Source organism: Haemaphysalis longicornis, unplaced genomic scaffold (genome assembly GCF_048455015.1).
Source record: "Haemaphysalis longicornis isolate Haplotype H1 unplaced genomic scaffold, Haemaphysalis longicornis Haplotype H1 scaffold_9, whole genome shotgun sequence".
NCBI classification, from domain to species: Eukaryota; Metazoa; Arthropoda; class Arachnida; order Ixodida; family Ixodidae; genus Haemaphysalis; species Haemaphysalis longicornis.
In genome coordinates this window covers 8,243,598-8,256,962 of record NW_027526460.1, presented here as the reverse complement: position 1 = coordinate 8,256,962, position 13,365 = coordinate 8,243,598, and the positions used below count along the sequence as shown (strand labels likewise).

At 51.0% G+C, this 13,365-nt stretch overlaps 1 protein-coding gene across 2 annotated transcripts in view; it reads left to right on the top strand.

Moving 5' to 3' along the window:
• Window positions 1–13,365, top strand: part of LOC144152507 (uncharacterized) — a 31,122-nt gene that overhangs the window by 4,452 nt on the left and 13,305 nt on the right. For both annotated transcript variants that reach the window (XM_077683794.1, XM_077683793.1), the window contains exons 4-6: window positions 2,249–2,372; window positions 2,445–2,593; window positions 7,987–8,209. In XM_077683794.1, the coding sequence (XP_077539920.1) occupies window positions 2,249–2,372; window positions 2,445–2,593; window positions 7,987–8,209 (496 nt within the window). The remainder of the gene's footprint in view (window positions 1–2,248; window positions 2,373–2,444; window positions 2,594–7,986; window positions 8,210–13,365) is intronic.

The window sequence follows — 13,365 nt, the reverse complement described above, 5'->3', positions numbered from 1 at the left end:
TTCATCAAGCAAATAGGTATTAGCCCTTATAGAGACAAAAAAAGTGGTGATTTGGTAGCGAGTTTTCCGTGGGCGGTCGCAGAAAAGAACCGGCGTGATAGGTAAAGGGTTCCAGCTTCGATGACAATGCTAAGTGCGGCAGTATGGTCGTTATGAATAAACCAGACGAAATGAGCACAGTCTGGCATTGCAGGCCGTGCGGCACAGATTTTTACGAACGTGTAGGCAAACAAAGCCAACCCAATCTTGTGCGCGGAATGGCACTTCCTGCGCCCGGAGCTAGCTGCAGATCGCAGGCCGGAAGTCTTATGACCGGTTTTTGAAAATCGAAAGCTGTTCGGACGTTGGCTGCGCTGTATCAAAATCGTAAAAGTTGCCGAGCCTTTAACCCTTTCGTTACCGCGGGAAAATTGACCGATTTTTAGGGGTCCAAGAAAACATTTTTTTTTTCTGCTAAAAAAATTGGTTAGGCACTAATTACAGGAACAGAATGCAGATTATTTAACGCCCTTTCCAACAACACCAGTTTTTTAAATGTTTTCATAGATCATAGTTGCGAAAAAATATTAAAATCAAAATTTTTGTCAATGTGTCGAAAAAAATGATAAAAAAAGGAGTTGTGTATAACAAACCAATGGTAGTAGAAAAAAATTAGGATACATTTCGTAGGAAAACATTTAAAAAACACCCCCTAGAAAAAATGTCGACATATAGAAAAAAATGTTATCGCACGCGGTGCCCGTGTCATGCAGTGAAACCCAACCTCCATTTCAGAATGTGCAATTTCGGGGGGTTCCCTGGAAGAAATCTGGCAGTTTCACATTATCAGAGGCACCAATTTGCCCCCACATAACGTAAAAACATCTTGTCAATGACTGACTTTGCATTTACAGTCAGCACAATATCTGGGACAAACATGAATGCAGAAAAACATGCATGAAGTTGAAAATGGAACTCCGTGGTTCATGCTTGTTTACATCCAGTGTCAGCTTTAGTTTAAAGAATTCAGAAGGAAAAGAAACAGCGCAGATGGCAGTTCTGGGCCATGCCTGACAGTATATGCCACACTGTTGTGGCCGCAAAACTGGAGGTTGTGACGTCGTTGAAAATCCGTGCCATCATACGCATTTGCCGCACCATCTGCAGTGGCCCTACATGGTCTGCATTGGACTGCCTGAGCTTGCAGTGGGAACCGGATCGCGAGAAATTTCAAAAGTAATTTCAAAATTTCATGTAATTGGACGTTATTTGCTGGGTTTAATCGGGACACTTTTGAGTTCGTTTCTGTCTATGATGTTGGCCTTCCATTGTTTTTTTGTTAAAACGTAGTGTTAACTTCTTGCCACTTTGGCAAAGTTGATGATGCCGTTAAAGAAATCCGGCCTGGGTAAACGAGACCACCGATAATAGCAGCACAGGCAGTGTTTCCAGTTCCTGAAAGGGCTGCCCGACGCCGCCCAGAACCGGCCGGTTCCCGAGGCACTGACTGTCTGTCGTCACGTTGATGGCGTCCCGTTGATCTTCACAATCTACTAAAGCGAATTATATAATTTTTTAGGATTCTGAATTTGGTGTCAGTACTGCAGAGGCTGTGGACACGATGAGGCGTGTATTACTGCATACACTGTGTCGTTTTCGAGAGATGACCGAGACTGCAGGATTGGGATGCACTTGTGGTGGATCAGCCTAGTTGAGTGGTAAGACAGGTTGTGGGTGTGATGGGACAAACGAGTGCTTGCCTGTGTGCTGGAAGCTAGTTTCTACGCCACTTTGCTGTTGATAGATGACTGCTATTTTTGTGAATGATATAGGAACCAGGTCCCACATGCCCCAAAGCCCTGTTAGTCATTAGGGCAGGCTCAATCATTGCATTTATTTGATGCTCTTGTGATGACCAGTGATGCTCTTCCTTTTCTCTCTTTTTTTTTTCTTTTTATTGTTTGTAGTTCAGCGTGGCAGTGAAGGTGCACCATGTCTGTGGCATGCATAGAGGGTAAAGCTTTTATTCTTAAGGTGTGCTCATAAACACGAGGCATAAATGTTGTAACAGCTGAAAACTAGGAGCCTTCAGGGCATTACTTATGGATGTCATTGGATGATTTTTGAAGGTTTTCCCCATAAATAAAACAAAATTGAACCAGAGACATGGGCAAAGCTTTTGTGTGCCTAATTAGTATAATGACTTGAACAGTGATGATCTTGATAGTGTCGGGGGGTTCGAACACGTGTGCGTGGCCCTTTTATTCAGGCGGCTAACAGTCTGTCCCCTGCGGCAATGTATGGTGCGGGCTGGCCCCGGACCCCGCCGCTGGACCCGACGGCCCTGTCCCGCCTGCCTCACTCCCCGCCTGTTCTGGACGACATGATACAGGGTGAGTTTGGGGGGGGAGGCTGTCGCTGACCGACACGTGACCGCCCCCTTTTCTTCCGTGACCCTTCGGCAGCCCTGCTGACCCACCAGCGGCAGAGGCTAGAGCTGCTGCAGCAGACGTACGCCCAGCAGATGGAGGTCCTCCAGCAGCTCAGGAGGGAGGTGGAGTGCAAGGAGGCGGCACTCCTCGGCAAGCGCCTGGTCGACCTCAACCCCGCACAGGTCGGTGGGCGACACTGGCTGCCCTTTGAAATACTCGGGGCAGTCGGTTCTGTTAGCCCTCAGTTAATTCGGTGTAGCCGTTTTATTTCATTATTACCAAGAGGTCCCATCAGGATGTAAAGCTGTGCAGGTTGGCTTCAAGTAGTTCTGGACTTTTTTTTTCTTCCTTTCCATTTTGGAAAAACTAGCGTAATGCTGCAATTGATTAATGGGTGTTGCTGCATTTGTGACGTGATGGTTCCCTTGGGCCTTTTCTAAGAAGGGACGAAACATCTTTTGCATAGATAACACTTGTTGCTGGCCTAGTGTTAACTAGTACATCTTATGCAATTGAAGTTAGTGCAGAATGAATAGCACACAAGAGAAAAGGGGCGGGACTACTGGTGCTACCTCAACCCCTGGTTTATCCAGTGCTGCCACTCCTGTGCCAAATGCGCCAATTTGCGCCAAATGAGGTATCCTGCGCCATCCTGATAAAAAAACACGATTTTGCAAGCAAGTGCGCCAAAAGTGCGCCAAAATTTGTGTCGCGCCAATCGCGTGCAGCCTGTTAGAAGCACTACTTCGCCGTGGTCTCTAGACATGTATAACTAAATCGGGTAACTTGAACTCCCTTGATAACTTGAACTCCCTCGCACCCGTAATCGTGTTTTCCGCGGTGAGTTTGGTTGGCGCTGTCACTGTACCGCCGATACAGTGTTTTCGTCTAGCAAGTCATTGCAGCGCTGGCGTACCGCGGGTAGAAACTTTCCTTCTTGTTGTAGTTTCCAATAATTGCTGCTATAAACAATAGGTAGTTTTAGGTGGCGTTTATTGCCGGCCCTCTCCGCTCCGAGAGCCAGCGGGAGCGCCGTTTCGCGGCATGCATGACGCGGTCGTCAGCAAGCTCTCGCTTCGCTTGTTGGGCTCGCGGAGGGGACCGCCGCAAGTGAAGCGGGCCGTGAAAAACAGCCAGTCTCTCTAAAGCACGAACCTCATGGAGCGTTTTCTGCTTGCGAAAACGCGCCGCGTAAGCACCCCCACGCTGCGCGCGGCGCGGCAACATGGCGGCGGCTTCGGCCGCGAAGTGGTGTGGGGAGCTCGAGCGACCACTTTTAAGCGCTCTCTAAAACACCACTCAAGGCGCGCACGAAGTTGCTTGTGTGGTAAAGGAGCTTATAATGTGGGCGAAATCGGTACTATAAAACATCATCCGCGTCGCTAGTGAAAACGTCCATGCAATACCTGCCGGGGTGGTAAGCCTAAAAACCGCCGACGGAGCTAGCCGGCCGTGACCGGGCTGTCTCGAGCGCTTCAAAACCGCCGCCATGAGGCACGCGCCTCCCCATTGGCGCAAGTCGCCAGGCTCCTCCCACTGCCGCGCGCGACGCGCGTCATTTTCTGAGCGTGGTAGAAATTGCTGCGTGCGGGCGTGAAAAAATCGCACGCGCAACGCCAACGCGCACGAATCGCATGCAAAAGTGCTCCATGCGCATTTCTCGTGCACATTTCCAGCTAGCTTGGAAATGCGCACGAGGACTGATAGCAAGCGCCTGCATCTAATAAAATGAAAAAGTAAAACACGAGGGCTTGCCTCAACAATTAATAAACTAGAAAAGAGGCGCGAGAGGCGCGTTGTTTTTTTGCTAGGCAGGTTTGTCGAAGCCTTTCAATAGTCATTATCGTGTTGCATGTTGTCTTTTATCCACACCAGAAAGAAACTAAATACCTTGCAAATTATGTTTTGTTGCATTTTTGCTATTGCGTGGATACTTAGGGGATTTAATTGCATTAAACTTCTGGCGACTTCTAGCGACTGTTTCGAAATAAGTGGAAAAAAAATCCCATTGCCCCAGGAATGACAGGTTGGGCTATAAAGAGCCAAATATGGCTACTTTTCTTGTGGTTGTAGAACTTTTCTTTATTGGCTGTTTCGCTATTCTTGGGCTATTGGGAGGGCTGACTGTGAAAGCTATTTTTAATGCATGTTCGAGCCTACCAACTATGAAACGTTTTCAGTGACTCCTTGAAAAAAGACTTCCCCTAGTAGGGACAAGAAGACCATTATTCTTGAGCTGTGCCGTCCATTTGTGATCGCATGTGGGAAAAGCACCTTGAAGCGCATTCCATGACGACCTCCACATCAATTACTGGACGATACTGGTCAATTTTTAGTGTTGAGAGATGCTTTGGACACATCTAGCAGTTGATGTTTAGTTGCTCCAAGGTGCTCCAAAACTGGCATTTAAGTGCTCCAAATTGCTCCAGAATTAATAATTTGCTGATACAAAAATTGCTCCAAATCACCGTTCATCAGTGGCACCACTGTTTATCTTATTTTATTTATTTTTTTGAAGTTTACTTTACTTTACTTGAAATTGGTAGCGCATCAACTTTATGAGCATGCGCTGAATCCTTGGTAACAGCTGATTGAGGTCTTTATGTCCGAGAAGAGCGACAAGGGGTTGATGGTCAGACTCCACCGTGAAGAAGAGACCATGCAGGTACTGGTCGAACCGCGTTATAGCCCATGTTATCGCCAGTGTCTCCATCTCCGTCTGGCTGTAGCGGGCTTCTGTTGGAGTCAAAGATCTCGAAGCGAAGGCGACAGCGCGCCGAGCCCCACAGGGTTGACTTTGGAGAAGCACGGTGCCGATACCATACGAACTTGCATCCGCCGAGACCACGGTTGGAAACGACGGGTCATATAGAGCTATGCAACAGTCTGAGCTGAGCAGCTCCTTGACCTTCTTAAATGCGGTATCTTGATCCACACCCCAGGTCCAGTGACTGTTTTTATTAAGTAAAACTTGGATGGGCGCAGTCACGCTTGCGAGGTGCGGAAGGAAGCGACCAACGTGATTGACCATACCGAGTAGCCTGCGTACTCCGCTGGTATCCGTTGGTGGCGGAAGACTTTGAATTGCCTTGACTTTTTCTGGGTCTGGTGACACTCCGTTCTCGTTGACGACAACCCCGAGGAAACGGAGAGACTTGACTCCGAACTCACATTTCTTCCTGTTGAGCGTGACCCCGGCCTCGTCTAGGCGTTTCATGGTGGCTTGAAGTCTTTTGTCATGTTCCTGACGGTCTTTCCCGAATACCAAAATGTCGTCGATCATGTTGACAACTCCCGGAAGACCCTCCAGGATTTGAGACATCAGGCGCTGGAAGAATTCCGGAGCGGAAGCGATACCGAAAGGAAGGCGACGATACCAATACCGACCGAAGGGTGTGATGAAGGTAGTCGGCTCTTCACTTCCAGGGCAAAGCTTCACCTGATGGAATCCTGATGTGACGTCTAACTTGGAGAAGACGTGTGCGTCCTTCAGCTGACCTAACACAGAGTCCACAGTTGGAAGAACGTAGCGTTCCCGTTGGACATACTGGTTTAGCTTGGTGAGGTCTACACAAATCCTGTAGCCACCTGTCGACTTAGGTACAACGAGACCGGCGCACCACGGCGTTGGTTTGTGTACCTTGTGGATGACACCTTGACTCTCCATCTCGTCGAGTTGAGTTTTGACGACTGGCAGTAATGGAATTGGAATCCTCCGTGGGGTGCACAAAGCGAAGGGCTGTGCATCCGGTACAAGGCGGATCTTGTACGGTTCTGGAAGTACACCTAACCCTTGAAAGATTCGAGGTTGCGGAGGAGGCATTGTAGAAGATGTCGCGTCGACGAACTTCACGACACCCAGGTCTTCTATGGCGGGAAGCCCAAGTAGCGGGGTGTTCTGACCTCGCATGACGTAAAGTCGTTGAGTGGTCGACTTGTCTTTCCAGTTGAGGGTCGCGGAAAACGTCCCGAGCACTGGCAGACGCTGGTTGCTTGGGCCGGTGAGCTCCGCTTCTGCTCGATCAAGAACTTTGGGAACGGCAGGAAAAGTTGAAGGGACAACTGTCACTTCGGCGCCTGAGTTTATTTTGAATTTGGCGGGTATGCCATTCACACGCACGTCAGCGTACCTTGCACAGCGCGTGCCGACCGCGTGGAGTTCCACCGAGCCTAGCTTGGCTTTTCCTTTCTTTGCTCGGCAGACATCGGCAAAGTGACCCTGCCTCTTGCAGTAGTTGCACGTGGCCCGCCGTGCCGGGCACTTTTCTCGAGGGTGAGGCTGGTGACCGCAGTATTCGCAGCTCCCAGAAAGCCGGCGTTCCTCGTGCTGAGCGAGTGAGGAGGAGGGTGTCGAGCGGCGATGATTGCCCTTCTTAGCTGCGTCGACATTCAGGTTTTCTGGCGTGCCAAGTGACCGCGCAGCGCGTTCCTTTTGGGCGTCCTTGTGCAAGCGAGCCTGATATAGCGCCTCTTCTGCTGTCAGCTTCGTGCTGCGGCAAAGCTGGTCTGAAAGCTGTTCGTCTAACAGGCCAACAACAAATCTGTCTCGAACTAAGCGGCTTTCCACCTCTGAGTTGCTGTAGCTGCACCGCTTGACCAGGTTCTGAAGCTCCGCGTAGAAAGCATCTACTGACTCGCCAGGCTGCTGCGTTCGGCGGTGGAAGCGTCTACTCTCGTAGATCTCGTTGACGGGATGAACGAAATGACGGGTCAGTGTCTGCTTGACTGTGGCGAAGGGTTGCGACTCCGGTGCCGATAGTCCCAGCGAAGTAAGCAAGGTCCGCGTCTGCGGTCCCATGACGTAGAGTAACGTTCGAACCTTTCGTTCGTCGCCCGCAGAGTCGAGGCCAGACGTGAAGACATAATCTTCGAATGTGGCGATCCACGTAGGCCATTCTCCCGGATTTGTGAACACAAATGGGGCCGGCGCTTGTAGTACGGAGGCGCCGACACGGACGACGGGAACATCTGGGTCGCTAGGCATGGCTGAACACTTCTGACACCATGTTCGGAGCCCACGAGAGAGACGACCGACCCGTTCAGCAGCAAGAATGGAACTCCCTCTATTCCAGAAACGTCGGAGCACGCGCTCCACGTCAGGCGCTCTCGTTCGCTCGCTCACACGTGTCGGAGTGGCCAGCGGCCCTTTTTTTTTTTTTTGTTAACACTTTGCATAAGGAAACGCGAGTTGCACGCATGGTATAACCGAAATTGGTTGGGTGTTGACCCCATCACCTGGTCAGTATCATGTGACGCACTAAAAAGCAAGAAAAAAAATGCTGAAAAATATTGAGTGGGTTACCGAACAGGACTCGAGCCATAGTTAAAAAGTGTACACATCTCGTGAGTGCATCTCGTGAGTGCATGAAATGCTTACATTCCTGTTGTGTTCCTTGCAAGCATGCTGATTCGGGAACTTTTGAGGCTGTTCAGCCGCTTTCCCTTTGTCCTTTCTTGGCTGACTAGGTTGTGATAGCTTAACCCTCAGTGGCCCACAGCCTCCTCGCTGGCTGTTGCCGAGCTCTGTATGCGGTGCCTTGGAACGGTGCCCCTGCACTGCGTGGTCCTCTCGCAGAGGGAGCAGCTGCAGGCCCAGCGTCGGAGGAACCGGGCCCTGGACGTGGAGTGCCACTGCCTGGTGAGCGAGGTGGACCTCTACGAGAGGGGCGAGGTGCCCCTGGGGACCACTGACGAGCACTTCTACCAGAGGCTCAACCCGGGACAGGCCATGCCTCAGCCGGCCCCGCCGCCACCCTCCCGGCCCGTCCTGTCCCCGCCGCGGGTGCTGCAGTCCAACGGTACGCTCCCTCTCCCCCTCCCGTGTGGAGCACAGCACTACGCTGAGAGACTCCTCAAAAGAGGGGAGAAAAGGTCTCTTTTGTAAGCAGTGTACTCTAGCATGGAATCTTTTTGTGTGTTAGTTGCGAATTCGTGACTGGGTGGTTAAGGATACATCTTGAACAGGGCCAGTTAGTGCATTAATCGTAGGCTCTTTCCTCATCATGGTCTGCACATTGTCTTGAGACAAAGTGAGAAATGCGGGTCAGCACCGGCATGGGTGTCAGCAGGTCATCTTGCCGACACACTCTCCCAACGCACCATTCATTCAACAGTGCTGGCTCTGTGAACATCTGTTGTTTGGAAAAGACAGTGGAAGAGAAAGGTGCGACACTTCCTAAAGCCACAGCCAGGGGAGAGTAGCTGGGCATTTACACAAAATAACTAGCGGCATGTTTTTAAGGTTGGCGCTGTAAGAATATCTACCATATTTACTCGCATAATACTCGCACTCGCATAATGCTCACACACCTAATGCGAGCTGCCAAAATTTTAATTGTTTGTTTCCTCTTATAATTCTCGCACCCCCAAACTTGCAACGGCGAAAGTCGTCTGCGTGCATGATGCATGTGCTGGTCACCACTCCGTTCGGCAGAGGGTGTCTTGTATCCAGTCGCGCGCATAGCTTTATCACACATGGCAGCATAGCGCCACTCGCACTGTCGTTGGGCCAGTTTCGCATGCGCCCTACTAGGTGGCATTACAGAATACTGGGGCCTTACCATGGTCGTCGCTTCGTTGTCAAGAGCTTGCTGTCGGCCACTTCGAAAAGTTCTTCATAGCTTTGTTCTGTGCTGGTTTCGGTACCGCTTTATGGAGAAGCGGCACCAAAGCCAGTTCAGTTAAGGGGGGAGGCTACCCTTGAAGGCTAAGTTTTTTGTTTCTTGAGATATCTGAATGAAATTTTCAGGGTATTGTTGTAGCATCAACATTAAAAAAAGTGCAAAGTTTCATTGAGCTGCGGAGGTTAGTGCTCAAGTTATGAGGGTATACCACGGTGGTTTGTATGGGCTTCTTATCCCAGTCCTGGAGAATTAGCCAAGCGTGCTGCGACTATAAAATTCATTATGGTTATTCCTGAATATGTACCTCAGGGCAAGACAGAGCCCTTTTTCTAAATTTTTCATCAGAAAAATTTTAGCACAGCACTTAAAATTAGTGTTGCTGATCAAACATGCAAACATGATGTTGTTTTGATTTTTTACAAAATCAAGAGACAAAAATTTTCAGAAAACGAGCTTGTCTTGCCCTCGGAAATTTATTAAGGAACATAATAAAGAAAACTGGATGCAAATCTGACAAGCACTTCTTGAGATATCACTGGGATAAGCAGTCACAAAAAACGGCCTTCAGAGTTTGTGTACATATTTTCACTTCTAAGAGGACCCCGCAGCATAGCTAGAGGGGTCTTGGTGCACTGTCTTCCTCCTCTGTTGCTTTTCCATCTTCTCCTACTTTCGTTTGCTGGCCTTGTTCGTGCGCAGGGCGTCTTTTTCAGCAGCTCACTGGAGGGCTAGATGGTGGCCTGGTGTGACGAGCCCCACAGACGCAGATATTTCTCGAGTAGCCCTGTAGCAGCCCGCATTGTACCTAAGCATAGCTTCATGCAGTGCTGTCGCGACAGCAATCAATGAAACATGCTGCTCCATGGGCATCAGGGACCACAGGACTATTTGCATTTGCGCTAAACGAAACTTCCCACCTTCACCTGTAACGATGGCAGGCACAGGGTAGGGCTCCGTGGCTTGGAACTTCCTCTGGGTAGCCGGAATAGCACCAAGTTCGTTTTGAACAGCAACCCGCCGCGGTGGCTCAGTGGCTAAGGCGTTGCGCTGCTGAGCACAAGGTCGCGGGTTCGATTCCCGGCCGCGGCGGCCGCTTTTCTGATGGAGGCGAAAAGCAAAAACGCCCGTGTGTTCGAGATTTCGGCGCACGTTAAAGATCCCCAGGTGGTCAAAATTAATCCGGAGCCCTCCACTACGGCGCGCCTCATCGCCTGCGTTGCGTTGGCGCCTTAAACCCTACAATCAGATCAGATCAGTTTTGAACAGCAGCACGTTGTCTGCTCGCTGCCTCGACCTCCTCGCGTGTCAGGAAATGTGTCTCCAAGTGAACTGTACGCGACACGTTCCCGCTTGTCGAGGTTGATGCGAGACCGGAGGCGGAGGCTGCTGTCGTCGAGGTCGATGCGCCCGAGACGCCGGACACACTCGCGGCATCGAAGTCTTGCACAGACAGGACAGGAGATTCGTCGTTGGAAGCGCGGACACCCTCGTTAGCGATGCTCTGCGCCACCTTCTTCTTGGCCATGCAAATGAGCTTCGTGGAACGCTACCGCGCACCGAATGCGTGTAGCATCCTGAACTTCACTCCGCGCATCGTGTCCGATCGCGTACACGATCTGGCAGGCTACTCCAAACTATTGAAGTATGTCAGCGATTGTGAGCACGGCAAAAAAACTAAGTAGAATGAGCGGACAAGCGAACGAAAAGGTAGTAAACAGTGATGCAGAACAACAAAGGAGCGGCGAAAAGCAGACGATGGCGTGGGGAATCTGGTGTAGGCGAGCGACGCAGGCCGCCGGTCGGGAAGAAGCGCGCGTCGTCACGCGCAGCAGCCAATAGCCTTCGCGCGTCAGCTCGCCTGCCTGAGCAGCGCGCGCACAGTTCAATCGTAGCTTCGCACACGGGATGCGGGAAACTCGAAAGCACTGCAAGTCCCCCCAATCACAAGCGTATCGCGCCTTGGCCACGCCTCGGCCGCCAGCAGTAATGGGGGAAAAAAAAAGCGCGAGAATCCACAAACAAAACAAGATAAAAATGGCGGCTCTACGGAAAGCGGCATGGCGGCTGCGTTCGCGTGAAATTTGGGTCCGTTTCGCGTTTGCTCGCTCCTCGGGAGATGCTGCGGCTGGTTATATATTCGTTTCTTGACATTTTTACGATGAATTAGAAGCTGATAATTTCAGAAAAGCTAGTTTATGACATATACAACCCAAATACATGGTTTTCCAAAAATCTCTTCTTTCGCTATTTTTCGGTTTGTAAAGGCCGCGTCCCCCTTTAAGGCCCAACCACATGCACGCGTAAAAGCAACATAAGTGCGTAAGGAACTAGCGTACTCCGGCATATGCCGAATACATTGCTATGGGCCTGCTACACCCAAGTCGGAGCCAGTCAGACATAGACGCAAACTTTGGGGCACATGGTGCTGACGTGACCTGGGCGGTGATGTTATCTGGTGGTCAGGTCACATAACCAGAAAGCTAGTTGACAAATAAGCTAACCTTATGTGGGGATCGTGGAGAACCGCGACCTGCGGTCCCGAGCCAGCGCGCGCTTCGGGAGAGACGCTTGTGCGCTGAAACCGGTCCGGCGCTCCGCTGGTTCGTCGGCGTCCCCCGAGAGATGGCGCCACCGATGTGTGCGGGGAGAGATGGTGCCAATAATGTGTGTGGGGATAGGCGCGCGGGCGGCGCGAGCGTGTGTGCACGGGAGTCGGGAGAGTCTCGTCGGAGACCCGGTCGGGGCGAGATCGGCGGAACGCGGCGGTGACGGATACATGCATCTCAGGTGGGAGCTTTGTTTGTCGCACGCCGCGAGTGCCTACCTCCCGTTCGCGGTCACGACCCGGATGGCGTGATTCGTGAACGCCGTCGAGCCTTGTGCTTGCATGCTTTGGGATTCCCCTAATAAACGGCTGTGTTTCGGCACTACTGTCTACTGTGTTCTCGTATCGGCGAACCTCACTGGGCTGCCGTAGGCGTGGGAGCCCGCGTGGTTGACACGCCGGGAGCTAGTGTGGGGGCCTACCCCAGAGTGCTGGCAAGGCCCCCGAGGAACCCCTCATATATCCCACACTTGCTATTGAATATGTGATAAAATACGGAGAGCAGACAACAGGAGAAAACACGCGAAGCATCGAGCAACTGTGCGAGCAAGGGAGTTTATGTAAAATGTAGGGGAGGGTTTTGTGCCTACCAAGTAAGCGTACTAATTCTTAACATTTTTCTATGTCCCAAGAACTGTTTTAGTTGTTCCTGTATTAAATAGATATACTTTGGTGAGAATAAGCATTATTTGTTTCTGTAGTCAAACTGGTCGCCACAAAGCCGGGGTAGTCGAGCCAACTGTGCACCGGGCAAACCCGAGTAAGCCCTGTATAAACCCGGTGCGTTGGAGTACACCGGGTTTACGCGCACATTGTGGCGCCTATGTGGATGTCACCGTGGGCGTACGTCGTTGAGCGAGCACGTCGAGCGAGCACGTCGGTTGGGCGTTTACACAGCCGCTTTTAAGATGGAAGCTATCCAATGCTCTATAGAGTGCTATGCGCTATAAGCAGGCCCTTCGGCGTTTGCGAGTTCAGCGTGTGCTTTGCATGCGTCTTTGAACACTCCGTTCAAAGACAACGTTCGAAGGTTGTACACGGAGTGGGTGACCAAAGGCCAGCATGCCCTGATGCCAGCCGACAAGACGAGATCATCGGTGGAGCTGCTGTGCAGCTGGATATCTGAAGTGTGGGGAGTGATTGTCGCAGACGTCGTCGTCAAGAGCTTCAAGAAGACAGCCGTATTGAATGCCCTGGATGCGACTGCAGACCACTTGGTGTGGTATGGAGACGAGGCCTCTGAAGCTGATGTGGAATTTGGAGGCGACGACGAGGCAACGAGTCCGACCAGCAATGTTAGCAGCACTGACTCGGACTAGGACTGTTCCCACTTGCATCTCCTACTACCAAGCGCGGGATGGTGAAATTAAGCGGTGGCTTGTCGCAACGATTAAAGTTCTGTGCTTCGTGCCTATGTCGACCTTGTGCTTTTACAGTGTAATCCCGCTATAACGAAATTGACGGGGCGCGCGAAAAATTTCGTTGAAGCGAAAATTCGTTGAGGCGAAATCCGCCCCAACACACCACGGAAAGGCCCGAAAAATAGCCCCGTATGTTTCCGCATCATTGGCAGCAAAAAAACGATGTTTAGAAAAAGGAGTGATGCGCAATAACGTCATGTTTATTCGGATAACAAACATACCAATGGTTATCTGTGTTCACTGCACGCAAAGAACGCGTTACGGAGGGGGGTGAAGAAATGCAGGCGCAAAACATATTGCTGCAC